This window comes from Aquarana catesbeiana, linkage group LG11, assembly GCF_042186555.1.
Source record: "Aquarana catesbeiana isolate 2022-GZ linkage group LG11, ASM4218655v1, whole genome shotgun sequence".
NCBI classification, from domain to species: domain Eukaryota; kingdom Metazoa; phylum Chordata; class Amphibia; order Anura; family Ranidae; genus Aquarana; species Aquarana catesbeiana.
In genome coordinates, this window is record NC_133334.1 from 253,371,195 (window position 1) to 253,397,895 (window position 26,701).

At 45.0% G+C, this 26,701-nt stretch overlaps 1 protein-coding gene across 1 annotated transcript in view; it reads left to right on the forward strand.

The window, feature by feature from the left end:
• Positions 1–3,426: 3,426 nt before the first annotated feature.
• VAC14 (VAC14 component of PIKFYVE complex) overlaps positions 3,427–26,701 on the forward strand; it is a 69,872-nt gene continuing 46,597 nt past the window's right edge. Inside the window, exons 1-9 of the mRNA XM_073605647.1 lie at positions 3,427–3,697; positions 4,381–4,531; positions 5,387–5,554; positions 6,146–6,208; positions 8,010–8,117; positions 8,794–8,903; positions 11,117–11,223; positions 14,623–14,757; positions 14,840–14,983. Of these exons, the coding sequence (XP_073461748.1) occupies positions 3,594–3,697; positions 4,381–4,531; positions 5,387–5,554; positions 6,146–6,208; positions 8,010–8,117; positions 8,794–8,903; positions 11,117–11,223; positions 14,623–14,757; positions 14,840–14,983 (1,090 nt within the window). The 5' untranslated portion in view covers positions 3,427–3,593. The remainder of the gene's footprint in view (positions 3,698–4,380; positions 4,532–5,386; positions 5,555–6,145; positions 6,209–8,009; positions 8,118–8,793; positions 8,904–11,116; positions 11,224–14,622; positions 14,758–14,839; positions 14,984–26,701) is intronic.

Genomic DNA, 26,701 nt, shown 5'->3' on the forward strand with positions numbered 1-26,701 from the left:
TGGAAATTTAAAGATACAGAGCCCCAAATATCAACCCATTGGCTACATAGTGACATTTTTCCAATAATTCTAAATGGGTTTAAAAAAAATTCTCCCATTGGACCAATACGTTTACAATGCAGATGTGTCATACACACCCCCCTCTATGATATCTTACAATACGGTAAGATTTTACTGTGGAAATTTAAAGATACAGAGCCCCAAATACCAACCCATTGGTTACATAGTGACATTTTTGCAATATTGCAAATTGGGTTCAAAAAAATTTCTCCCATTGGACCAATACGTTTACAATGCAGATGTGTCATACACACCCCCCTCTATGATATCTTACAATACGGTAAGATTTTACTGTGGAAATTTAAAGATACAGAGCCCCAAATACCAACCCATTGGCTACAAACTGACATTTTTCCAATACTTCTAAATGGGTTCAAAAAATGTCACTATGTAGCCAATGGGTTGGTATTTGGGGCTCTGTATCTTTAAATTTCCACAGTAAAATCTTACCGTATTGTAAGATATCATAGAGGGGGGTGTGTATGACACATCTGCATTGTAAATGTATTGGTCCAATGGGAGAATTGGTTTTGAACCCATTTAGAAGTACTGGAAAAATTTCAGTTTGTAACCAATGGGTTGGTATTTAGGGCTCTGTATCTTTAAATTTCCACAGTAAATTCATACTGTATTGTAAGATATCATAGAGGGGGGTATGTATGACACATCTGCATTGTAAACATATTGGTCCAATGGGAAAAAATTTTTTGAACCCAATTTGCAATATTGTAAAAATGTAACTATGTAACCAATGGGTTGGTATTTGGGGCTCTGTATCTTTAAATTTCCACAGTAAAATCTTACCGTATTGTAAGATACCATAGAGGGGGGTATGTATGACACATCTGCATTGTAAACGTATTGGTCCAATGGGAAAAAAATTTTTAACCCAATTTGCAATATTGCAAAAATGTCACTATGTAACCAATGGGTTGGTATTTGGGGCTCTGTATCTTTAAATTTCCACAGTAAAATCTTACCGTATTGTAAGATACCATAGAGGGGGGTGTGTATGACACATCTGCATTGTAAACGTATTGGTCCAATGGGAGAATTTTTTTTAAACCCATTTAGAAATATTGGAAAAATGTCACTATGTAGCCAATGGGTTGGTATTTGGGGCTCTGTATCTTTAAATTTCCACAGTAAAATCTTACCGTATTATAAGATATCATAGAGAGGGGTGTGTATGACACATCTGCATTGCAAACATATTGGTCCAATGGGAGAAATTTTTTTGAACCCAATTGGCAATATTGCAAAAATGTCACTATGTAACCAATGGGTTGGTATTTGGGGCTCTGTATCTTTAAATTTCCACAGTAAAATCTTACCGTATTGTAAGATACCATAGAGGGGGGTATGTATGACACATCTGCATTGTAAACGTATTGGTCCAATGGGAAAAAATTTTTTTAACCCAATTTGCAATATTGCAAAAATGTCACTATGTAACCAATGGGTTGGTATTTGGGGCTCTGTATCTTTAAATTTCCACAGTAAAATCTTACCGTATTGTAAGATACCATAGAGGGGGGTATGTATGACACATCTGCATTGTAAACGTATTGGTCCAATGGGAGAATTTTTTTTAAACCCATTTAGAAGTATTGGAAAAATGTCACTATGTAGCCAATGGGTTGGTATTTGGGGCTCTGTATCTTTAAATCTCCACAGTAAAATCTTACCGTATTGTAAGATACCATAGAGGGGGGTATGTATGACACATCTGCATTGTAAACGTATTGGTCCAATGGGAAAAAAAATTTTTAACCCAATTTGCAATATTGCAAAAATGTCACTATGTAACCAATGGGTTGGTATTTGGGGCTCTGTATCTTTAAATTTCCACAGTAAAATCTTACCGTATTGTAAGATACCATAGAGGGGGGTGTGTATGACACATCTGCATTGTAAACGTATTGGTCCAATGGGAGAATTTTTTTTAAACCCATTTAGAAGTATTGGAAAAATGTCAGATTGTAACCAATGGGTTGGTATTTGGGGCTCTGTATCTTTAAATTTCCACAGTAAAATCTTACCGTATTGTAAGATACCATAGAGGGGGGTATGTATGACACATCTGCATTGTAAACGTATTGGTCCAATGGGAGAATTTTTTTTAAACCCATTTAGAAGTATTGGAAAAATGTCAGATTGTAACCAATAGGTTGGTATTTGGGGCTCTGTATCTTTAAATTTCCACAGTAAAATCTTACCGTATTGTAAGATACCATAGAGGGGGGTATGTATGACACATCTGCATTGTAAACGTATTGGTCCAATGGGAGAATTTTTTTTAAACCCATTTAGAAGTATTGGAAAAATGTCACTATGTAGCCAATGGGTTGGTATTTGGGGCTCTGTATCTTTAAATTTCCACAGTAAAATCTTACCGTATTGTAAGATACCATAGAGGGGGGTATGTATGACACATCTGCATTGTAAACGTATTGGTCCAATGGGAAAAAATTTTTTTAACCCAATTTGCAATATTGCAAAAATGTCACTATGTAACCAATGGGTTGGTATTTGGGGCTCTGTATCTTTAAATTTCCACAGTAAAATCTTACCGTATTGTAAGATACCATAGAGGGGGGTGTGTATGACACATCTGCATTGTAAACGTATTGGTCCAATGGGAGAATTTTTTTAAACCCATTTAGAAGTATTGGAAAAATGTCACTATGTAGCCAATGGGTTGGTATTTGGGGCTCTGTATCTTTAAATTTCCACAGTAAAATCTTACCGTATTATAAGATATCATAGAGGGGGGGGGGGGTGTATGACACATCTGCATTGTAAACGTATTGGTCCAATGGGAGAAATTTTTTTGAACCCAATTGGCAATATTGCAAAAATGTCACTATGTAACCAATGGGTTGATATTTGGGGCTCTGTATCTTTAAATTTCCACAGTAAAATCTCACCGTATTGTAAATGTTAGAGAGGGTGATGTAACATATAATATAATGATTATACAGAGCTGTCACACATCCATTATGTTCTATTTAGCTTTTGTGTGTTTAAAATCCAACCAAAAAATACTCGTCTGATAGCAAGACCACTGATTTGCAACTGTCTGATGGCTTGACTTCAGTCTCCGTCTGGAGGGGTGATAAAAGATTTTGCCCCCCAGGATAGAACTCTGCCTGGAGAGGTAATAAGAGGCTCCGCCCCCGGGGGTAATACTCCATCTGAATGGGTGATAAGAGACCCCATCCCCGGAACAATACTCCGTGCTATTAGACTCCCTAGCTAATTATAACCCCGCCTCCATCCTGTCCTAGCCCCGCCCATCTTTCCACAGTCTGACGGGTCTCCGCCCACTGTAGTGACAGAACCGAGTAATTGGGCGTGTCACTGCAGGATCGTTCAATCAGCGCGGCGGAGGGGGCGGGCACTGTGTGCTGGGCGGTGTCCGTTCGCATGACAGCAGAGGGGAGCGAGGTGCACGTGACAGGCGATCGGAACCGGTGCGGGTCATATGATAGGAGAGGGGCGGGGCCGAGCAGTGGCGGCCGGTGAGGAAGATGAACGCGGAGCGGGACCTGTCCCCGCTCACCCCCAACATCGTCCGGGCCCTGACCGACAAGATGTACGAGAAGAGGAAGGTGGCGGCTCTGGAGATCGAGAAGTGAGAGACTCCCACACTTGTCACATGACTGACCCACCCTGTGCCATGGCAGAGACCCCCCCCCACACCTGTCACATGACTGACCCACCCTGTGCCATGGCAGAGACCTCCCCCCCACACCTGTTTCATGACTGACCCACCCTGTGCCAAGGCAGAGACCCCCCCCCCCCCCCACACCTGTCACATGACTAATCCCCTCCACCCTGTGCTGTGGCAAACACTCTATAAAATCTCCCCTCTCCCGATGTTTTCCATTCATTACCATCAGGAGGGCGGTGTGACCTGTCTTTCTATAGAAGAACATTTCCCACATAGGACACACCCCTCCTATGATACCAGGAGGACCACCCCCCCCCCTCCCCTGATAGGTGACACCCTCACTATGACATCAGGGGGACCCTAATATAGGAAACACCCCTACTATGACATCAGGGGGACCTGGTTCCCCCTGGTTTCATAGTGTGAGGGTGTCTCCAATACTGGGTTCCCCCATGCATCTTAGTAGAGATGTTTCCTATATTGGGGTCCCCCTGGTGTTATAGTGAGGGTGTTGTCCCCTACATTCACCAACCAATCACACTTCCCATTGACTCCTCCTGGATTCCTAGCTCTGTCTATCGAGTGAGACTTCTGACATTTGAATTCTCGGTGTTGGGTGAAGTGTCGGCTCGTTGTCTCCACAGGTTGGTCCGGGAGTTCGTTGCGCAGAGTAACACGGCGCAGATAAAACATGTGATTCAGATCCTGTCTCAGGAGTTTGCGCTCTCCCAGCACCCACACAGCCGGAAGGGTGGGCTCATCGGGCTGGCAGCCTGCTCCATCGCCCTGGGAAAGGTGGGTGGAGATATTCAGCGATCTATGCGGGGGATGGGTGTCAGAAAGTGATGTCATCATTGTGTTAACTTAAAGTGGGGTTCCACCCAAAAAAAAAAAAAAAAACTACATGAAAAATCCTAAAAAAATTACAAAAAAAATTTGGATATTTTTTTTTTTTTTTTTTTACTTATCTCTAAATGCCTGTTGCTAGGGGGTCCCTCGTAGTCTGCCTCTTCCAGTGCCTGGGCTGGTGACATCACTTCCCCCTCGGCACAGGAAGGGCTCAGCTCTGCTCCCTCCCTCCTGTCAATCATCTGGGACCCATTACAGGTCCCAGGTGACTGAGCGGCCAATCATGGCGCGCGGCGCCGCTTGCGCATGCGCAGTGGGTGCCAGGCTGTGAAGCCACAGCCCGGCGCCCACAGTTGCAATGCCGGCGCCGCTGAATGGAGGGGGAGACGAGCGGGGCTTCGATCCCCCGCATCGCTGGACCCTGGGACAGGTAAGTGTCCAATTAAAAGTCAGCAGCTGCAGTATTTGTAGCTGCTGACTTTTAATTTTTTTTTTTTTTGACTGGAACTCCTCTTTAATTCTACTATAAAGGCGTATAGACAGGAGGGTGTGGGGCAAGTAGAGTTTAGGGTCGAGCATGGAGGACTCGGGATAGAGGTGATGCCTGGGGGGTCATGGAAGATTCAAGGAAAAGAGGTGCAAATGGTGGGAAAGTAGAGTTGAGGGCAAAGGAAGGGTGTGGGGGGTAACAAATTATAGGGCAATTCAGGGTGGAGAAAGGGCAGAGGAATGATGGGGCAGAGGGGCGGAGGAGGTTCTGTAGTTTGATGTTCCCTTCATCATCTTTTTGTCGTTTTGCAGGACTCCGGTCAGTATCTACGGGAACTTATAGAGCCTGTTCTCACCTGCTTCAATGATGCAGACAGTCGGCTACGGTATTACGCCTGTGAGGCTCTGTACAACATCGTCAAAGTGGCACGTGGCTCCGTCCTGCCTCACTTCAACGTTTTGTTCGATGGACTCAGCAAGGTAACAGAGGACTGGTACCAGATGTTACTAATGATCTGTCCGGTGGAGGAGGATGTTCTGGGGCGGGGGGGGGGGATGGGGACATTTTGGGGTTGGGGGGTGTTCGTGGATGTTTAGTGGCCTTTGATAGATGTCCCAGGGTCCATCAGGGGAGGGCATGTTCTGGGGCCCATTGGGGGTAGGGTGATGATTTGGGGCCCATCAGGGGGAGTGTTTGTTCTGGGGCCTGTTGAGGGTAGGGTGATGTTCTGGGGCCCGTTAAGAGGATGGGCACATTCTGGGGCTCATTGAGGGTAGGGTGATGATCTGAGCCCCGTTGGGGCTAGGGTGATGTTCTGGGGTCTGTTGGGGGGGGGGGGGGGTAGGGTTATGATTTGATGTTCTGGGGCCCATCGGTCTTGGTGGAACTGGTGTTGGGATAGGCAGACATCAGCCATCTATGGGCAGCCTTCAGATCAAGGAGATGGAATGGGGTGTAGCACAGAGGTTAGAAGTGTGGGTCATAGCTGGTGGGGAAGAGGCTGTGATTGGTTGGGGAGGTTTTGCTGGGGTGGTGAACTCCCTTCAACTTGCTTCTTTCTCTTCCTGCAGCTTGCCGCTGACCCGGACCCGAATGTGAAGAGTGGATCTGAGCTTCTGGACCGACTGCTGAAGGTGTGTGTGTGTGTGTGTGTGTGTGTGTGTGTGTGTGTGTCATTTTGGCAGCATGCAGAGAGGACTGATCACACTGGACTTTGTTCTAATGCATTTACCAGAGCAGGCAGAGATCATTGAATGGAGACTGTCCCTCGTTTTCACCAGCACCCCTATTATTGACACTTGGGGTTCACAATAAAGTTTCAACCTGCTACATACACAGCACAATGTCCAGTGTGAACAGGCAAGGTTGTGGTCTTGCCTTAGGCAGGACTAGTCCATGGAGAGGGCAGATTTTGGCCACTGAAGCCCTCTGATAGGATGCGGGGATGGTGGTGGGCGGTGCCTAATCTTGAAGTATATTCCCCTTTACTTTTAATAGAGTAAAATGGCTGACATTCAAAGCTGAACTCCAGGAACCCCCTGGATACAGATATAAAATGTAATGTGAGAGCTGTTCTACCCAGCAAAGGAGTTATATTTCTGTCCAACCAGTCGTGAGATTTACACAGCTCTGCCCCACAGTACAGCCCTGTTTGGTAGTGGAGACCAATATTGCGCAGACACTAACTGACACTTTGTGGGAACCAGTGACACTAATACAGGGATCACTGCTAAAAATATGCACTGTCACTGTACTAATGACACTGGCTGTCAAGGGGTTAAACCTCTAGGGTTAACTGTGTGCCTAGTTTTACTGTAGTATGTATGTTACTTTTACTCAGGGAAGTGATGGATTTTATTCTCTGCTTAGCAGGAAAACAAAATCCATTCCTTCCCTCCTGTTAGAAGAGAGATCTGCCTTATTTACATAGGCAGAGCTTCGCTCTGTGTCTCTGCCTAATGATCGGCGGGTGCAAGGAGACATCCAGTGCCTGGAACCCGCTGATCGGCTTCTGCTGTGAGTAATCGTGTGCAGCTTGCACTCCCGCCTAGACGACGTGCAGAATCACGTGTGAGATAGATAGATATAGATATAGATATAGATATAGAGATATACTGTGTGTGTATATATATATTTTCTATTCTATTTCTGCACGGGGCCTGCCCTATAGCAGTATATCTGCTCTGGGGCGCTCCTTAAGCGGTTAATAGTAAAGCAAACAGAAAACGTGAAGATACAAGTGAACCACAACCATATAACCAAAATGCCTAACTAGCAACGTAATGGAGTAACAGGAAGCCTAACTAACAAACTAATTGTACATACATATACAATATGGGGAACACGGATAAACAGGGAAAAGATGGGAAGGTGGGATCAGGTAGAAGGAGAGCAGAAAAGAGGCAGCAGGTTTCAGGATGAAGGGCAGGAGCAAAATCAGGATAAGTGGCAAGCAGTATCTGACAGCAAAGCAAAACACTAAAGCGAAGTGTAAAAGTAGAGGAGGGAATAAATACCCTTCCAGCAGCCAACATCAGGTGGAGATAACTGGAATCTGCTGGGAGTCGCCCACCGATAGACACCGGAACTACAACTTCCCGCTCTGGGAAGCACAGTGCCACCAGCAGGTGGTCTAGGCCCTGACAAGATGATCCTTTGTCCCGGATTGATGTGGGGTTCAAACAAAAAAACGTTTCATACCTCGTAGCATGACCCCATAGTGTCATCTTTTAGCGTGATTTCATAGCATGATCAAACAGCATCATCTCGTAGCGTTGCTTTACAATGGGACCTCCTAGCATTTCATATTGTGAATATTATGTTAAATTCAGTAATTAAAGTCCATCCTAGGAGAGCACGGATGGCGGTAATATGTTGTGAGGGGTGTCAGTACGATGGCTGCTATCATGTCATTTACTCAGCTTGTCATTGCAGGATATCGTGACGGAAAGTAACAAGTTTGATCTGATCAGTTTTGTTCCTCTTCTGCGTGAGAGAATCTACTCTAACAACCAATACGCCCGACAGTTCATCATCTCCTGGGTAAGTGTTCATTGTTAGTTCCTCCGTCTATAGAATATTCTGCTGCTTTTATTCAGTTGCTTATTAGATTTAATGGCCAATAGGTACTGGGGGGTCCTCTGTTTTTCTGGAGAAGGGAGGATTGTACAGAGGAACTTACAGAATTGTGGATCGTGGTGGCATTGTGAGGCTGAAGTGGCATCTTGGGGTATCTCCTGGAATAATGGGGCTGTAATAGGGCCTGGTGACTTTATGGACTTGTAAGGCTATAGTGAGGTCATGGGAGGGAGTCCTGGGGTTGGAGTGGGGTCCTGGGGTGACTCTTGGTATTTTAAGACTATAGTGAGGTCCTGCAGGGGACTTCTGTAATAGTTTGACTACAGTGAGGTTGTGGGAAAACTTCCGGTATTTTGGGGCTGTAATGGGGTCTTGTGTGTGGCAGACTCTTGTAATGATGTAGCACCATTGGGGTCCTGGGAGATCTTCTGGAATAGTGGGGCTGTAGTGGTGTCCAGTGAGTACTTTGAAACTATAGTGGGATCATGGGGTGGCCCTCTTGGAATGGGGGGGGGGGGGTCTTGGTGGGGCTGTAGTGGGGGTGGGCTTGTAGGCTTTTGGATTAGTGGGGTCCAGGGGGGTGTCTATAGCAGTACGAAGTGTTTGGATGATTCATAAATGTTGCTTGCTCTGCTCTCAGATTCTGGTGTTGGAGTCGGTTCCAGACATTAATCTGTTGGAGTATTTGCCAGAAATTCTGGATGGACTCTTCCAAATCCTTGGAGATAACAGTAAAGAGATCCGGAAGATGTAAGTAAATGGGGATTTTCTGGGCTCCCTTCCGGGGCTCCTTAATCTCACCAGAACATTCTACGACAAATCCAATTGCACTCTAATGCCCCATACACACGATCTGACTTTCCAACAACAAAACCGTGGAATTTTGTTTAAAGGTTGTTGGCAACAACTTGTCTTGCATACACACGGTCACACAAATGTTGGCCAACAATTACGAATGTAGAGACATACTACGTGGTTTTTCAGCTCTTTAACGCCACCCTTTGTGCTCCTTCTGCTAATTTCGTGTTAGTAGAAGTTTGGTGAGTGTTGATTTGCGCTTTTTCTCTTTGCGGTTTTCGTTTGGCTTTATTATTATTATTATTCTTGATATCACTTGAAAAAAAAAAAGCCTTTGAAAATTTGTTTGCAATAACTCCATCCTTATCACCAGCAAAGCAGCTTCATTATTATCCCATTAAAGAAGAAGAGAATTGTGCGCTGCATTTGGAGACTTCATAATTTGCCACGTCACGAATGTTAATTCTCCATTACGAGCGCTAGTTTACAAGACTGGCCGCTTCTGCTTCTGAGCATGTGTGGACTTTTGTGCAACGGACTTGTGTACACACGATCGGAAAGTCTGACAACAAAAATTTGTTGGCGGAAAATTTGAGAACCTGCTAGCCAACATTTGTTGGCAGAAAGTCCAGCAACACATGTTCGATGGAGCATACACACGGTCGGGCTTTCCGCCAACAAGTTCACATCCAACATTTGTTGTCAGAAAATCCGATCGTGTGTACGCGGCATTAGAGTCATTGGCTGGGGTTTGTTCACACTGTTGCTTTTTGGCACTCAAGGGGTTTTGTACTTGAAGTTATCTGTCCTATATTTGACGGCTGTGGTGATGAGTGGAGTCCTCTTTGTTGTGGAATTATCTACCACTCTGCTAGCAGGACGATCATTTTACAGTGGATATAGAAAAGAATCGCCCCCCTTTTAAAATAATGCCATTTAGTTGCTTTGCAGCCTGAAATAAAGACAGACAGTTTTTGTTTTATTCGGCTGTATTTGCTCTATGTGCATCCAAGTATAATATATACCACCAACATGTCAGAAAAAAAATTAAAAAACAGAATCGCTGAGTTGGAAAAAGGATCACTCCCTTCCTTAAAAAAAAAAAAAAAAAAAAAAAAAAAAGACTTGTTAACTCAGACTGGGTTCACACTTATGCAAATTGGATGCGGATTTCTCTGCATCCAATTCGCATGACAGGAGACTGTAACTGGCTCTCAATAGCGCTGTTTCACACACCTCCAGGGTAGTCGCGGTTTGCACTGGAAAGGGGTCCTGTGCATCTTTTGGCTCCGTTTCAGGTCCAAATTCAGGCAAAAATTTGGACCTGATTCACCTTTGAAACTGAGAACGGGGACGCACTGGAACCCCTGCTGCGAGCCGCAACTAGTGTGAACTCGGCCTCAATTGTCTGTAGCTAATCACCTTCTCAATGGCACACAAAGCCTTGAAGTCTACAAACGTCACCATCAAATTTATCTGAACTTGAGCAGTTCTGCAAAGAAGAGTGGGCAAATATTGCAAAGACAACAGACTAAAGGCTGTATTTAGAGCAAAAAATGGTTCAACAAAATACTGACACAAGGGGGTGATCCTTTTTCCAACTCAGTGATTTTTGCTTTTGAATTTTTTATATAATTTTTTTTTTTTTTCCTGACATGTTTGTGTTACATCTTTCACTTGGATATTATAAGTTGCACTGAGTAAATGCAGCTGAATAAAACCAAACAAAAGGTGTCTATCTTAAAATTTTGGGCTGCAACAAAATATGATTATTTTAAAGGGGATGATTCTTTTTTTTTTTTTTTTTTTTTTTTTAAACCCACTGTATTTGGGTTGTATTATATTCACAAATTTAACAACTGTTGGTTGTCTGCATATTCTGCTTTATTCTTTAATTAAAAGAATCATTAGCTGAGTTTATCAGGAAGGTGAGTGATTGCAATTTTCACCAACCATTCAGAATCGCATTTGGAACTCTATTCCTGAATAACCTGAAAAGGTGGATCTAGAAGCAGATCATGTTCACATTTCCTGGATGTTATCAGATCTTGTGCTATTAGTTTGACATAGTTCCCGCCTGGTGAGGAGGACATGCGGGGAATGTGTGCTGTAGGCGGATTCTGTAGGCGGATGGGCAAGGACTGACTTTGGGTCCCATCTTGCAGGTGTGAGGTTTCCCTGGGAGAATTCCTGAAGGAAATAAAGAAGCTTCCAGAAACTGTGAAGTTTGCGGAAATGGCCAATATCCTCGTCATTCACTGCCAGTCCTCAGGTAGGTCCGTCCAGTCTGGTTCAGGTTTTATATATTTTGAAGGAAGTTCCGTTTCGGGAGTGCAGGAGAGATTTTTGTGGAAATCCATACATACAGTGGGGACGGAAAGTATTCAGACCCCCTTAAATTTTTCACTCCTTGTTTTATTGCAGCCATTTGCTAAAATCATTTAAGTTCATTTTTTTTCCTCATTAATGTACACACAGCACCCCATATTGACAGAAAAACACAGGTCCGAAGTATTCAGACCCTTTGCTGTGACACTCATATATTTAACTCAGGTGCTGTCTATTTCTTCTGATCATCCTTGAGATGGTTCTACACCTTCATTTGAGTCCAGCTGTGTTTGATTATACTGATTGGACTTGATTAGGAAAGCAGCACACCTGTCTATATAAGACCTTACAGCTCACAGTGCATGTCAGAGCAAATGAGAACCATGAGGTCAAAGGAACTGCCTGAAGAGTTCAGAGACAGAATTGTGGCAAGGCACAGATCTGGCCAAGGTTACAAAAAAATTTCTGCTGCACTTAAGGTTCCTAAGAGCACAGTGGCCTCCATAATCCTTAAATGGAAGACATTTGGGATGACTAGAACCCTTCCTACAGCTGGCCATCCGGCCAAACAGCTATCGGGGAGAAGAGCCTTGGTGAGACAGGTAAAGAAGAACCCAAAGATCACTGTGGCTGAGCTCCAGAGATGCAGTCGGGAGATGGGAGAAAGTTGTAGAAAGTCAACCATCACTGCAGCCCTCCACCAGTCGGGGCTTCATGGCAGAGTGGCCCAACGGAAGCCTCTCCTCAGTGCAAGACACATGAAAGCCCGCATGGAGTTTGCTAAAAAAAACACCTGAAGAACTCCAAGATTGTGAGAAATAAGATTCTCTGGTCTGATGAGACCAAGATAGAACTTTTTGGCCTTAATTCTAAGCGGTATGTGTGGAGAAAACCAGGCACTGCTCATCGCCTGTCCAATACAGTCCCAACAGTGAAGCATGGTGGTGGCAGCATCATGCTGTGGGGTATTTTTTAGCTGCAGGGACAGGACGACTGGTTGCAATCAAGGGAAAGATGAATGCGGCCAAATTCGGGGATATCCTGGACGAAAACCTCCAGAGTGCTCAGGACCTCAGACTGGGCCGTAGGTTTACCTTCCAACAAGACAATGACCCTAAAATAATGGAGTGGCTTCACAACAACTCCGTGACTGTTCTTGAATGGTCCAGCCAGATCCCTGACTTAAACCCAATTGAGCATCTCTGGAGAGACCTAAAAATGGCTGTCCACCAACGTTTACCATCCAACCTGACAGAACTGGAGAGGATCTGCAAGGAGGAATGGCAGAGGATCCCCAAATCCAGGTGTGAAAAACTTGTTGCATCTTTCCCAAAAAGACTCATGGCTGTATTCGATCAAAAGGGGGCTTCTACTAAATACTGTGCAAAGGGTCTGAATACTTAGGACCATGTGATATTTCAGTTTTTCTTTTTAATAAATCTGCAAAAATGTCAACAATTCTGTGTTTTTCTGTCAATATGGGGTGCTGTGTGTACATTAATGAGGAAAAAAATGAACTTAAATGATTTTAGCAAATGGCTGCAATATAACAGAGTGAAAAATGTAAGGGGGTCTGAATACTTTCCGTCCCCACTGTACACATACTAGGGCCAAATCAGATAGGAGCCAATTAACCACCTAGCATATCTTTGGAGTGTGGGAGGAAATATGCACAGGGAGAACATGACCTGCCCCCTTCATTCGTTGGATTTCAGTTCTTTAAACCAGGCTTAAAGGCTTAGGTTACCTTTTTTGTTCACTTTTTTTTTTCTAAATTCCAGCTCCCCTATGTACCATTATAGCATTAATGTACTTCTTATGCAAAAATAAAACTTTCCATTTATTTTACACATACTTGCTTCATGGCTGTTTAAAAACTCTGCTCCATTACTTCTGTCTTACTTCCTAGACAGACTATAGGTCATGACACAGGAAGGAGTTGACCAACTGATCTCATTAGCACATGCCCTGCATCATCTACCCTCAGCTGGTCAACTCCTTCCTGTGTCACGAGTGTTTTTAAACAGCCATGAAGCCAGTGAGGTAAACGTGTGCAGAATAAATGGAAAGCTGTTCTATTTTTGCAAAAGAAGTACATTACCACTTCTCTTGAAACAACTTATCTATATGTCGTTTTTGAGGAAGTGGCTGTACTGGTGTGAAGCCTGCAGTTGCAGCCCGGTACCGTGTGGTGTGTGGGTTTTTTTTAAAAAAATTTTTAGAGCTGGAGGAAAGCTTTCTGATAACTGGTGCAGCTCAACAGCCACTCGGCTGTTATCACAAGGAGCTGGGAGGGACGTCCGCCCGTGTCTCTATTCCCACCGGGAGACTTGAGTGACCAGCTGGCTGGAGTCCTGAAAAAAGACAGAATCTGCTTCGATCGGGTCTCAATGTAGCAGAGCGGAAGCAGTGTCACTTCTGGTTTACTTGGCTGCCAGTGGCCCATAAATGTAAACTGTGTTCACATCACACCTGTGAGCCATCGCCATGATCGCCAAAGCGAGAGCAATAATTCTAGCAAAAGACCTCCCCTGTAACTCTAAACTGGTAACCGTTAATCTCCATAGGCAATGCTTTCAAAAAATGTAAGTAGTTTGTCGCCATTCCACGAGTGTGCGCAATTTTAAACAGTAACATGTTGGGTGTCTATTTACTCGGTGTAACATAATCATTCACAATATACAAAAAAATTGGTCTAACTTTTTACTGTTTAGTTTTTTATTTTATTTTTTTTATCTTATTCAGTGAAGTGTATTTTTTCCAAAAAAGTGCGTTTGAAAGTCCGCTGCGCAAGCAAATAGCATGTGACATAAAAATTTTGGAACGACTGCCATTTTATTCTCCAGAGTCTTTGCTAAATTTTTTTATACATATATTATAGTGTTTGGGTGTTCTAAGTAATTTTTTTATTTATTTATTTTTTTTTTTTAGCAAAAATGTACTGATTTTTAACTTGTAAACAACAAGTGTCAAAAATAGGCTTGGTCCAGAAGTGGTCAATGCTATATTGGTACATAGGGGAGCTGGAAGTTAGGGGAAAAAAAGTTAACTTGGCCTTCAATAACATGGCATGCGTTTTAATGAATGGCAGCAAAGTGCAAACCACGGTATTGAGAAATACTGCAGAATATAGTGATATCTGCTCTTCAATATAAATCAATCATGAAGAATGGTCCCCCCCCCCCCCCCCCCCACTCTCATCCTGCTGTTACTGATCTGGCACAATATCATGGCAGGGAAGTGTTCCTGTGGGTGGTGACGTTAGGGTGGGATGGTTGGTTTGAGGGGTAAGTTGGGTCCCTTGCTGGGCCTGTACTGTCATTCACTTTCTGTCCATCCACAGATGATCTGATCCAGCTCACTGCCATGTCCTGGATGAGGGAGTTCCTGCAGCTGGCGGGAAGGGTGATGCTGCCTTATTCTTCTGGGATTCTGACCGCCGTACTGCCTTGCCTGTCCTACGATGACCGCAAGAAGAGTATCCTTTGTCTGTGGGGAGCACAGTATGGTGGCAGTTATGATGTGATCTGTCTTATTTCCTTATATAACTTCCTCCGCAGACATTAAGGAGGTGGCGAACGTTTGTAATCAGAGCCTGATGAAGCTGATCACCCCGGAAGATGACGAGACGGATGACATAAGTCTTTTACCGAGTGCCCCACCCGAGGAGGATTCCATCACACACCCGGAGACTGACGGAAAAGGTAAGAGCATCTGATCCTTGTGTGCTTTCTGGGTATTATGGGGTAATGGGCTCATCCAACCACTGCATGCGGTCTGTGTAGTGTGGGGTGACGGTCTCATGGCGTATGATGAGGATGATCATGGGATCACTGTGTGGCTTGTATGATGAGGATGATCATCTGATCACTGTGTGGGGCGTATGATGAGGGGGATCATCTGATCACTGTGTGGGGCGTATGATGAGGAGGATCATCTGATCACTGTGTGGGGCCTATGATGAGGAGGAGGATCATCTGATCACTGTGTGGGGCGTATGATGAGGAGGATCATCTGATCACTGTGTGGGGCCTATGATGAGGAGGAGGATCATCTGATCACTGTGTGGGGTGTATGATGAGGAGGATCATCTGATCACTGTGTGGGGTGTATGATGAGGAGGATCATCTGATCACTGTGTGGGGCGTATGATGAGGATCATCTGATCACTGTGTGGGGCGTATGATGAGGAGGAGGATCATCTGATCACTGTGTGGAGCGTATGATGGTGAGGAGGATCATCTGATCACTGTGTGGAGCGTATGATGGTGAGGAGGATCATCTGATCACTGTGTGGAGCGTATGATGATGAGGAAGATCATCTGATCACTGTGTGGAGCGTATGATGGTGAGGAGGATCATCTGATCACTGTGTGGAGCGTATGATGATGAGGAGGATCATCTGATCACTGTGTGGAGCGTATGATGATGAGGAGGATCATCTGATCACTGTGTGGAGCGTATGATGATGAGGAGGATCATCTGATCACTGTGTGGAGCGTATGATGATGAGGAGGATCATCTGATCACTGTGTGGGGCGTATGATGAGGAGGATCATCTGATCACTGTGTGGGGCGTATGATGAGGAGGAGGATCATCTGATCACTGTGTGGGGCATATGATGAGGAGGAGGATCATCTGATCACTGTGTGGGGTGTATGATGAGGAGGATCATCTGATCACTGTGTGGGGCGTATGATGAGGATCATCTGATCACTGTGTGGGGCGTATGATGATGAGGAGGATCATCTGATCACTGTGTGGAGCGTATGATGATGAGGAGGATCATCTGATCACTGTGTGGAGCGTATGATGATGAGGAGGATCATCTGATCACTGTGTGGAGCGTATGATGATGAGGAGGATCATCTGATCACTGTGTGGAGCGTATGATGATGAGGAGGATCATCTGATCACTGTGTGGAGCGTATGATGATGAGGAGGATCATCTGATCACTGTGTGGGGTGTATGATGAGGAGGATCATCTGATCACTGTGTGGGGCGTATGATGAGGAGGATCATCTGATCACTGTGTGGGGCGTATGATGATGAGGAGGATCATCTGATCACTGTGTGGAGCGTATGATGATGAGGAGGATCATCTGATCACTGTGTGGGGCGTATGATGATAAGGAGGATCATCTGATCACTGTGTGAAGCGTATGATGATGAGGAGGATCATCTGATCACTGTGTGGAGCGTATGATGATGAGGAGGATCATCTGATCACTGTGTGGAGCGTATGATGATGAGGAGGATCATCTGATCACTGTGTGGGGCGTATGATGAGGAGGATCATCTGATCACTGTGTGGGGCGTATGATGAGGAGGATCATCTGATCACTGTGTGGGGCGTATGATGAGGAGGATCATCTGATCACTGTGTGGGGCGTATGATGAGGAGGAAGATCATCTGATCACTGTGTGGGGCGTATGATGAGGAGGATCATCTGATCACTGTGTGGAGCGTATGATGAGGAGGAGGATCATCTGATCACTGTGTGGGGCGTATGATGAGGAGGATCATCTGATCACTGTGTGGGGCGTATGATGATGAGGAGGATCATCTGATCACTGTGTGGGGCGTATGATGAGGAGGATCATCTGATCACTGTGTGGAGCGTATGATGATGAGGAGGATCATCTGATCACTGTGTGGAGCGTATGATGATGAGGAGGATCATCTGATCACTGTGTGGAGCGTATGATGATGAGGAGGATCATCTGATCACTGTGTGGAGCGTATGATGGTGAGGAGGATCATCTGATCACTGTGTGGAGTGTATGATGAGGAGGAGGATCATCTGATCACTGTGTGGAGCGTATGATGAGGAGGAGGATCATCTGATCACTGTGTGGGGCGTATGATGGTGAGGAGGATCATCTGATCACTGTGTGGAGCGTATGATGAGGAGGAGGATCATCTGATCACTGTGTGGAGCGTATGATGAGGAGGAGGATCATCTGATCACTGTGTGGGGCGTATGATGAGGAGGAGGATCATCTGATCACTGTGTGGAGCGTATGATGAGGAGGAGGATCATCTGATCACTGTGTGGGGCGTATGATGAGGAGGATCATCTGATCACTGTGTGGAGTGTATGATGAGGAGGAGGATCATCTGATCACTGTGTGGAGCGTATGATGAGGAGGAGGATCATCTGATCACTGTGTGGAGCGTATGATGAGGAGGAGGATCATCTGATCACTGTGTGGAGCGTATGATGAGGAGGAGGATCATCTGATCACTGTGTGGAGCGTATGATGAGGAGGAGGATCATCTGATCACTGTGTGGAGCGTATGATGAGGAGGAGGATCATCTGATCACTGTGTGGGGCGTATGATGAGGAGGATCATCTGATCACTGTGTGGAGCGTATGATGAGGAGGAGGATCATCTGATCACTGTGTGGAGCGTATGATGAGGAGGAGGATCATCTGATCACTGTGTGGAGCGTATGATGAGGAGGAGGATCATCTGATCACTGTGTGGAGCGTATGATGAGGAGGAGGATCATCTGATCACTGTGTGGAGCGTATGATGAGGAGGAGGATCATCTGATCACTGTGTGGGGCGTATGATGATGAGGAGGATCATCTGATCACTGTGTGGAGCGTATGATGAGGAGGAGGATCATCTGATCACTGTGTGGAGCGTATGATGATGAGGAGGAGGATCATCTGATCACTGTGTGGAGCGTATGATGAGGAGGAGGATCATCTGATCACTGTGTGGGGCGTATGATGGTGAGGAGGATCATCTGATCACTGTGTGGAGCGTATGATGAGGAGGAGGATCATCTGATCACTGTGTGGGGCGTATGATGAGGAGGAGGATCATCTGATCACTGTGTGGAGCGTATGATGAGGAGGAGGATCATCTGATCACTGTGTGGGGCGTATGATGAGGAGGATCATCTGATCACTGTGTGGAGCGTATGATGAGGAGGAGGATCATCTGATCACTGTGTGGAGCGTATGATGAGGAGGAGGATCATCTGATCACTGTGTGGAGCGTATGATGAGGAGGAGGATCATCTAATCACTGTGTGGAGCGTATGATGAGGAGGAGGATCATCTGATCACTGTGTGGAGCGTATGATGAGGAGGAGGATCATCTGATCACTGTGTGGGGCGTATGATGAGGAGGATCATCTGATCACTGTGTGGAGCGTATGATGAGGAGGAGGATTATCTGATCACTGTGTGGAGCGTATGATGAGGAGGAGGATCATCTGATCACTGTGTGGAGCGTATGATGATGAGGAGGAGGAGGATCATCTGATCACTGTGTGGGGGTGTATGATGAGGAGGAGGATCATGTTATCACTGTGCACAGTGTATGCGGAGGATGATCATGTGATCCCTATGCACAATGTGGAACGATCAGTGAAGATGTGCTGTTAAGAATCGGTCACTTCAAGACATGTGAGGATTTTGGGACATCCTGTACATCCAGGGTTGGTGTATGTATAGCAAAAACTTTGTTCTTTTGGTGTTCATCGAAAGACACAGAAAGTCAGTTATTGTGGGGTTGTACTGCCCCCACAGGAGGATTTGGACAATGGCAAACAAGTCAGTTCCAGTCTGCAATAACCACCTCCTACACCCAGCATGCCTCAGTTTCAGTTGGTGTCCAGGAGGATGGGCATCTTCTCTCTTCTGAAATCAGTGTAACCTTTGTCTATAGATTTCAGTTTTTTTCAATCGGAATTCATTCACAAGCTACTTGAGCTATATGCAGGTGTCCGGATCAGCATATCCTAATCAGCGGCTTTGAAGGTCAGATGATCGCAGGGCTATCATGCAATGTGACTTTGGGGCACATGGCCGGGGGGGGGGGTGAAGGAAAGGGGCTCCGCATTGTGGTCTTGGGACCCAGGACCCTGCATCATGGCGTTTTTCAGGATCCCGAGCCATGGCGCAGCCATATCTTCCTATCACTTTGTGGGTTGGCCGTGTGGGCTGAGAGATGCCTTGTTTTATGAGCTTGTTGGGTGTTTAGAATCCCCAATTTGCTGTAAATTTACCACAGAAGCGGTTATTGCTGAGGGATTGAGTGCTGATGACATCCACAAGGTAGAGCTTGGCACACTCTTGTTCCCACCAGTCAGGTTGGTCTTTCGTGCCCGCTTACAGTGACCTGGTCACCAGCTGGTTCCTGACTACTCGGGGTCTGGATATGTACCCTGAGCTACAATGTCCCTGCTTTGCAGTGTCAGATGTGAGGGCACCAACGCACAAGGAGAGCACTCCCGCTAGCTCTCCATCTCCTAACGATCCTGGGACTGCACCCACTGGATAGCCTGACACTTGATAACCTGGGAATGTTTCTTCTGCTTGAGTTTGACATTCTTGGAGATGTTCTTGGCTCTGTCAGGCCCTCAGTTCCATGTTGAAAGGAATTTACTGCAGTCATGCATGATTTTATTGTTTGATTGTCAGACCTCAGAGGTCTTAAGTGTACTTCGTGCCTTCCCCTGCAGAATCATTGTCTGATTCTGCCTGCGGCCTCTGAGCCTTCAGCCACCAAAGCCTTGTGTGATGCCAAACCTCTATGGTGGACAATGTTGCCCCTGAGGAGGCACAGGCTGCTGCCATTACTCCCAGACTTAGAGGCCGTTTCTGCTCTAATTGATGTGGGTCGCGCCTCTGTACAACTTGAGGCTAAGCCTACGCCTTCTACAAGTATTCTTGCCTGTTTAGGCTCTTTCGGGGGCCCTCAGACCTCAAGACCTTTCCAGTAAACATGTTGGTTTCAGCTGGTCTTCATTGGGACTCCTGACAAGCTGTTCACATCTTCTGATCATTTGGTAGCCCTGTTTTCATACAAGGAGTTCTTTGTTAGGAAGTGGGCTGTTCCTGCCATGGATTTAGCAATAGCCAATCTTCTCAAGATGCTGATTATCCCCGTGGAGGAACAGTTTGAGATCTTCTCCAAGACTTTATTTTCTCTGGCAGGTCATGCTAGTCTGTCAGACTTAAGTTGATTGGACTAATGCCGTGTACACACAGGCGGACTTTTCGGCATCAAAGGTTCGACGGACATTCGACGGACTTCTGACGGACTTTCGAATGAACGGACTTGCCTACACTCGATCACACCAAAGTCCGCCGGATTCGTACGTGGTGGCGTACGACCGCACTAAAATAAGGAAGTTGATAGCCAGTAGCTGCCCTAGCATCAGTTTTCGTCCGGACTAGCATACAGACGAGCAGATTTTTCGACCGGACTCAAGTCCGTTGGAAAAAGATTTGAAACATGTTCCAAATCTAAAGTCCATCTGATTTTCGTCCGAAAAAGTCCGCTGCAGGTCCGATGAAGCCCACACACGGTTGGATTGTCTGACTGGTTCGTCCCCTCGGACCAGTCCGGTCAAAGTCCGTCCATGTGTAGACGGCATAAGGCTATGAGAAGGGATCTCTGCTTCATGGAACTCCTGAGGCTGCATTCACACCTGAGGGTTTTCAGCTAGTAAAACGCCTGAAAAACGCCCAACAAGCAAAATCCCATTCATTTCAATGGCACCTGTTCAAATCTGAGCGTTTTGTCACCTGAATTAAAATGCCTGAAAAACACCCTAAGCTCAAAAAAGAACATGAGCTTCTTTGGGGGAGATCACAGGTGGTTTTCTGCCTTTTACATTGGTGGCCTGAACAAAATTGTGGTAAAAAGCGCTCAGGTGTGAATGCAGCATTTGGCCCCATTTACACCTGAGCGTAGCGTTTTCAGGCAGAAAGTCACACAATATTGACTCGTTTTTGCCACAATTTTGTACAGGTCAAAAGCTCACCAATGTAGAAAGCAGAAAAACGCCCAAATCTGCATTAAAAAAAAAAGTTCCAGATCTTGTTTGAGCTTCAGGCATTTTGGAGCTTCAGGCGTTTTGGAGTGGAGATGTGAACCATCTCCATAGAGAATAATTGATTTTTTTTTTCCCCCTCCAGCATTTTGTAGTTTCAGGCTTCAAGCTACAAAACGCTCAGGTGTGATTGGGGCCTGGAGCTCATTCCTGTAGCTAAATTACTGCTTTGATTGATTACTGGATGATCTAATTTCACTACCTGTCAGTAAACCTGTAGAGGAGATTGGCTGAAGTATATGTAGTATAGTATTATATTAGTCTATATAATAATATTAATTTCGTCTGCGGTGTATGTGGGGTGGGGGAGTCTGTGGTCTCTGCGCTGTATGTTGGCGCTAAGGAACGTGCTTTTGGTCTCTGCTGTGTACAGTTGTGCTCATAAGTTTACATACCCTGGCAGATATTGATTTCTTGGCAATTTTTCAGAGAATATAAATGATAACACAAACTTTTCTTTCACTCATAGTTATTGTTTGACTGAAGCCATTTATTATCAATCAACAGTGTTTACTCTTTTTAAATCATAATAACAGAAACTGCCCAAATGACCCTGATCAAAAGTTTACATACCCCAGTTCTTAATACCATGTATTGGCCTCTTTAACATCAATGTCAGCTTAAAGTCTTTTGTGGTATTTGTGGCTCTTTATCTTCTCAGAAGGTAAAGCTGCCCATTCCTCTTGGCAAAAAGTCTCCAGTTCCTGTAAATTCTTGGGCTGTCTTGCATGAATTGCACGTTTTGAGACACCCCCCCCCCCCCCCCCCCCCTCCAGAGTGGCTCAATGATATTGAGGTCAGGAGACTGAGATGGCCACTCCAGAATCTTCACTTTATTCTGCTGTAGCCAATGACAGGTCGACTTGGCCTTGTGTTTTGGATCATTGTCATTTTGGTATGTCCAAGTACGTCCCATGCGCAGCTTTCTGGTTGATGAATGCAAATGTTCCTCCAGTATTTTTTTATAACATACTGCATTCATCTTGCCATCAATTTTGACCAAATTTCCTGTGCCTTTGTAGTTCACACATCCCCAAAACCTCAGCGATCCGCCTCCATGTTTTACAGTAGGAATGGTGTACCTTTCATCATAGGCCTTGTTGACTCCTCTCCAAATGTAGTGTTTTATGGTTGCAGCCAAAAAGCTCAATTTTGATCTCATCAGTCCAAATGACTTTGTGCCAGAAGGTTTGAGGCTTGTCTCTGTGCTGTTTAGTGTATTGTAAGCGGGATACTTTGTGGCATTTGCGTAGTAATGGCTTTCTTCTGGGGACTCAACCATGCAGCCCATCTTTCTTCATGAGCCTCCTTATTGTGCATCTTGAAACAGCCACACCACATGTTTTCAGAGAGTCCTGTATGTCGCCTGAAGTTATTTGTGGGTTTTTCTTTGCATCCTGAACAATTTTCCTGGCAGTTGTGGCTGAAATTTTAGTTGGTCTACCTGACCGTGGTTTGGTTTCAACAGAACCCCTAATTTTTCCACTTTTTGATTAGTTTGAACACTGCTGATTGGTATTTTCAATTCCTTGGATATCTTTTTATATCCCTTTCCTGTTTTATACAGTTCAACTACCTTTTCCCGCAGATCCTTTTGACAATTCTTTTGCTTTTCACGTGACTCAGAATCCAGAAACTTCAGTGCAGCACTGGATGTTAGATGCAAGGGTCTGTCAGGAGAAACTCATTGACTAATTACAAGCAAACAGATCATCGGTGACACAGGTGAGGATGGTTACCTTTTTAATAGCCATTCAAACCCCCCTGTGTCAACTTGTGTGCATGTTATCGGGCCAAAATAACCAGGGTATGTACACTTTTGATCGGGGTCATTTGGATAGTTTGTCATTATGATTTAAAAAGAGTAAACACAGTTGATTTAATAAATGTCTTTTTCCAAACACTAACTATGGGTGAAAGAAAAGCTTTTGTGTTATCATTCATATTCTCTGAAAAATAGGCAAGAAATAATAAATTCTGCCAGGGTATGTAAACTTATGAGCACAACTGTATGTGTGGGTGGGGTGGTCTGTTGTTTCTGCTGTATATGTAGGGGGTGGGGGGTCTGTGATCTCCCCCATGTATGTAAGGGGTGGGGGGTCTGTGATCTCCCCCATGTATGTAAGGGGTGGGGGGTGTCTGTGATCTCCCCCATGTATGTAAGGGGTGGGGGGTGTCTGTGGTCTCCCCCATGTATGTAAGGGGGTGGGGGGGGTCTGTGATCTCCCCCATGTATGTAAGGGGGTGGGGGGGGTCTGTGATCTCCCCCATGTATGTAAGGGGGTGGGGGGGGGGTCTGTGATCTCCCCCATGTATGTAAGGGGGTGGGGGGGGGGTCTGTGATCTCCCCCATGTATGTAAGGGGGTGGGGGGGTGTCTGTGATCTCCCCCATGTATGTAAGGGGGTGGGGGGGGTCTGTGATCTCCCCCATGTATGTAAGGGGGTGGGGGGGGTCTGTGATCTCCCCCATGTATGTAAGGGGGTGGGGGGGGTCTGTGATCTCCCCCATGTATGTAAGGGGGTGGGGGGGGTCTGTGATCTCCCCCATGTATGTAGGGTGGGGGGGGTCTGTGATCTCCCCCATGTATGTAAGGGGTGGGGGGTGTCTGTGGTCTCCCCCATGTATGTAAGGGGTGGGGGGTGTCTGTGGTCTCCCCCATGTATGTAAGGGGTGGGGGGTGTCTGTGGTCTCCCCCATGTATGTAAGGGGTGGGGGGTGTCTGTGGTCTCCCCCATGTATGTAAGGGGGGGGGTCTGTGATCTCCCCCATGTATGTAAGGGGGGGTCTGTGATCTCCCCCATGTATGTAAGGGGGGGGTCTGTGATCTCCCCCATGTATGTAAGGTGTGGGCGGGGGGTCTGTGGTCTCCCCCATGTATGTAAGGGGTGGGGGGTTGGGTCTGTGTATTTGTGCTGTACATGGCTTCAGGTTGTCCTTTTTACCTGGTGAAGCACCCTTATATATACTGTATGTTGTGGGCTCATGTTCTGAAGCAGAGGTGCATGGTAATAATTTGGTGAATAATGCTCGGTTATCTTCATCATTCCTGATAGAAGTCTTGCAGAGAGTCTCGGTACTCTGTATAATGTATCTGCATGTGTAATGAAGTGTAGTCACTGCCTGCTGAGTGTGGATTGTTTTCATAAAACCTTGTGCTATAAAAAAAATGTAAGTGATTGGAAATAAAACAATCTTTGCATTGGCCGGGAATCGAACCCGGGCCTCCCGCGTGGCAGGCGAGAATTCTACCACTGAACCACCAATGCTGCAGATGTTGGGAGTTTTGGTCTTTTACAATAAGTACTAGCACAGATGTGCCACATCAGCAGAGTCTGGTTTGAAGATTTCTGGCATGGTCTCCTATATTTCTGGTGTGTGTGAGTGTTCAGAGTCTGAGTACATCCAGGTGTATCTTGTGAGAAGCATTGGTGGTTCAGTGGTAGAATTCTCGCCTGCCACGCGGGAGGCCCGGGTTCGATTCCCGGCCAATGCATTCCTTAATTTTATTTTTACAATGCAAATTAGACATTTATTTTTTTATCGAGTTTGCATGAATTTTAAAGTTATTCCACTTTTAACCAGAATATTTGAATTTTAAAGGATCAGATAGTAAAGGTGATTTCCTTTTTTGTGGTTGGGTTCCTCACATGGACATCATGGTCTTTAGGTCGTCAGTCGTCAGTGGAACTATCACGCATGTACTTGCACTATGGCCTTGCTAAGCGAATGTTTCCGTCCAAATTTGTCCGATTTTAAAATATCTTGGCTCCTACTTGTCTAACCTGGATGGACGCACCATGGAAAGGATTTCTGATCATCTTGAGTTGGCTTTGAGGCTTCAAAAAGGAGTCTTCCGTACCTCTGAAATTATTTCTGATAAGGCTTCTGTCCTTTGGAAATATTCCTGATTTACTAACAGTAAAACCTTCCATACATGGTTTTGTTTGAACTTTGTTATTTAAAGAACATTCCTTCAATGTTCTATTCGTTAGTGGGGTCAAACCAACATTCATTTTCAACTACATTGACGGGAAACGTGGAAGGAGTAGGATGGAAAAATGTTCTCTCAAATTCCCAACCGTAAATGTAATTTTCATTTGGGAAAGTTCATTCTTTCAAAATTTTTGCTTGATTTTAACATTCGTCAAGCCATTGGATGTGCTGAGAATTTCCATATGAATGTTTGAAAATCTACTACTGTATGGCCAACTTAACTTTTGCTAATGGTTGCATGCAGTTATTGGCCCAAATGTGACTGTCCTTCCTAAAAGAATCTCACACTTTGTTCCGACAAAGGAATGGCCAGCCACAGTCGTAGCCACAACTTCTTCTTTTTTCTTCTTCTTCCTTTTATGTTCAAAAAAAAAAAAGACATGACCCTTCACTGAGAAGTAACTTTTGTACATTATAAACCATAAAAAATACCGCGCTAACATAAAGGTTGTGCTACTAATGATTAGTAGAATAAAACAAGCTGCAATCTTAGAGTGAGGCGTGCACACAAATATATAAAAGAAATCAAAAAAAGACTGCGCTAGAATACCTATTGAACTCCTTGTATGATTAGGTAATTAATAAAAAAGCAATAAGTCAATTATTCAAAGATGAATGAATGAATGATAGGTGAACCAAATATGACACAGATGATGACATTGAAATATATGTGTCAACTGCCAAGAATATGTCCAAAGGAATGGTGAAAATGTTCAAAAAAGAAGTGAGTCTCTGAAATCAGAGCTTGATAAAGGGTGATCAAATGGTTACACTCAGCACCCAGTGAGAAATCCTCCACCTTATAGGATATGCGCTTACCACAGGTAAGCTGGATAATAGCTTATCTATGGATATCCACACAGGGGACACAACTCTATGGACCTCCTCGCCAGGAAGGGGTAGACAGGAACTCTCTTGCAGCGGACCTCAGACAGCATACCAAGGGGACCCAGAAATAAAAGGAATTTCCTCCATAGTGTGAATCCGTTTTGTATTTTATTATGAAATAGGGTAAAAAGCACTTACATAAAATCTGGTTAAAATCACAAAGACAGCCGGCCGGCTAGCATACACCCGTTCGGTGAGATGAAACGATGACGTCAGCGCGTCGACCTTCCGACGTACGTTTCGTCCTATTGGACGTCGTCATGGGAACGGGCGACGCACTGACTCATCGCTACTTATAGGAACAAATCGAAACCAAGCCTCGCTGTGAAGCTCGGATGGCGTCATCACAACATCCTGTTGGAAGGGGATGTGTGTATCAAATAACATGGCATGGGCTGACGTTTCCCTCGTCAGCCAATCATAGCATCCTATTGTGAGGGAAGAGTTAGATTAGTAAAACACATTGGAGGGCGTGATCGAAAACTCATACACGCCATCTAGTGGACTGAATGAAATAAACATTCAAAACCACATACTGTTGCGTGGAAGGAAAAAATAACCAGTAAGTTAAAATAGAAAAAATTGAAAAAACTTATATAGATAGGATTGTGATATCTAAATGTTAGAAAAAATGACTTATTGACGCCATCAGAGAGTCAAAGGAAGCTTGCAAA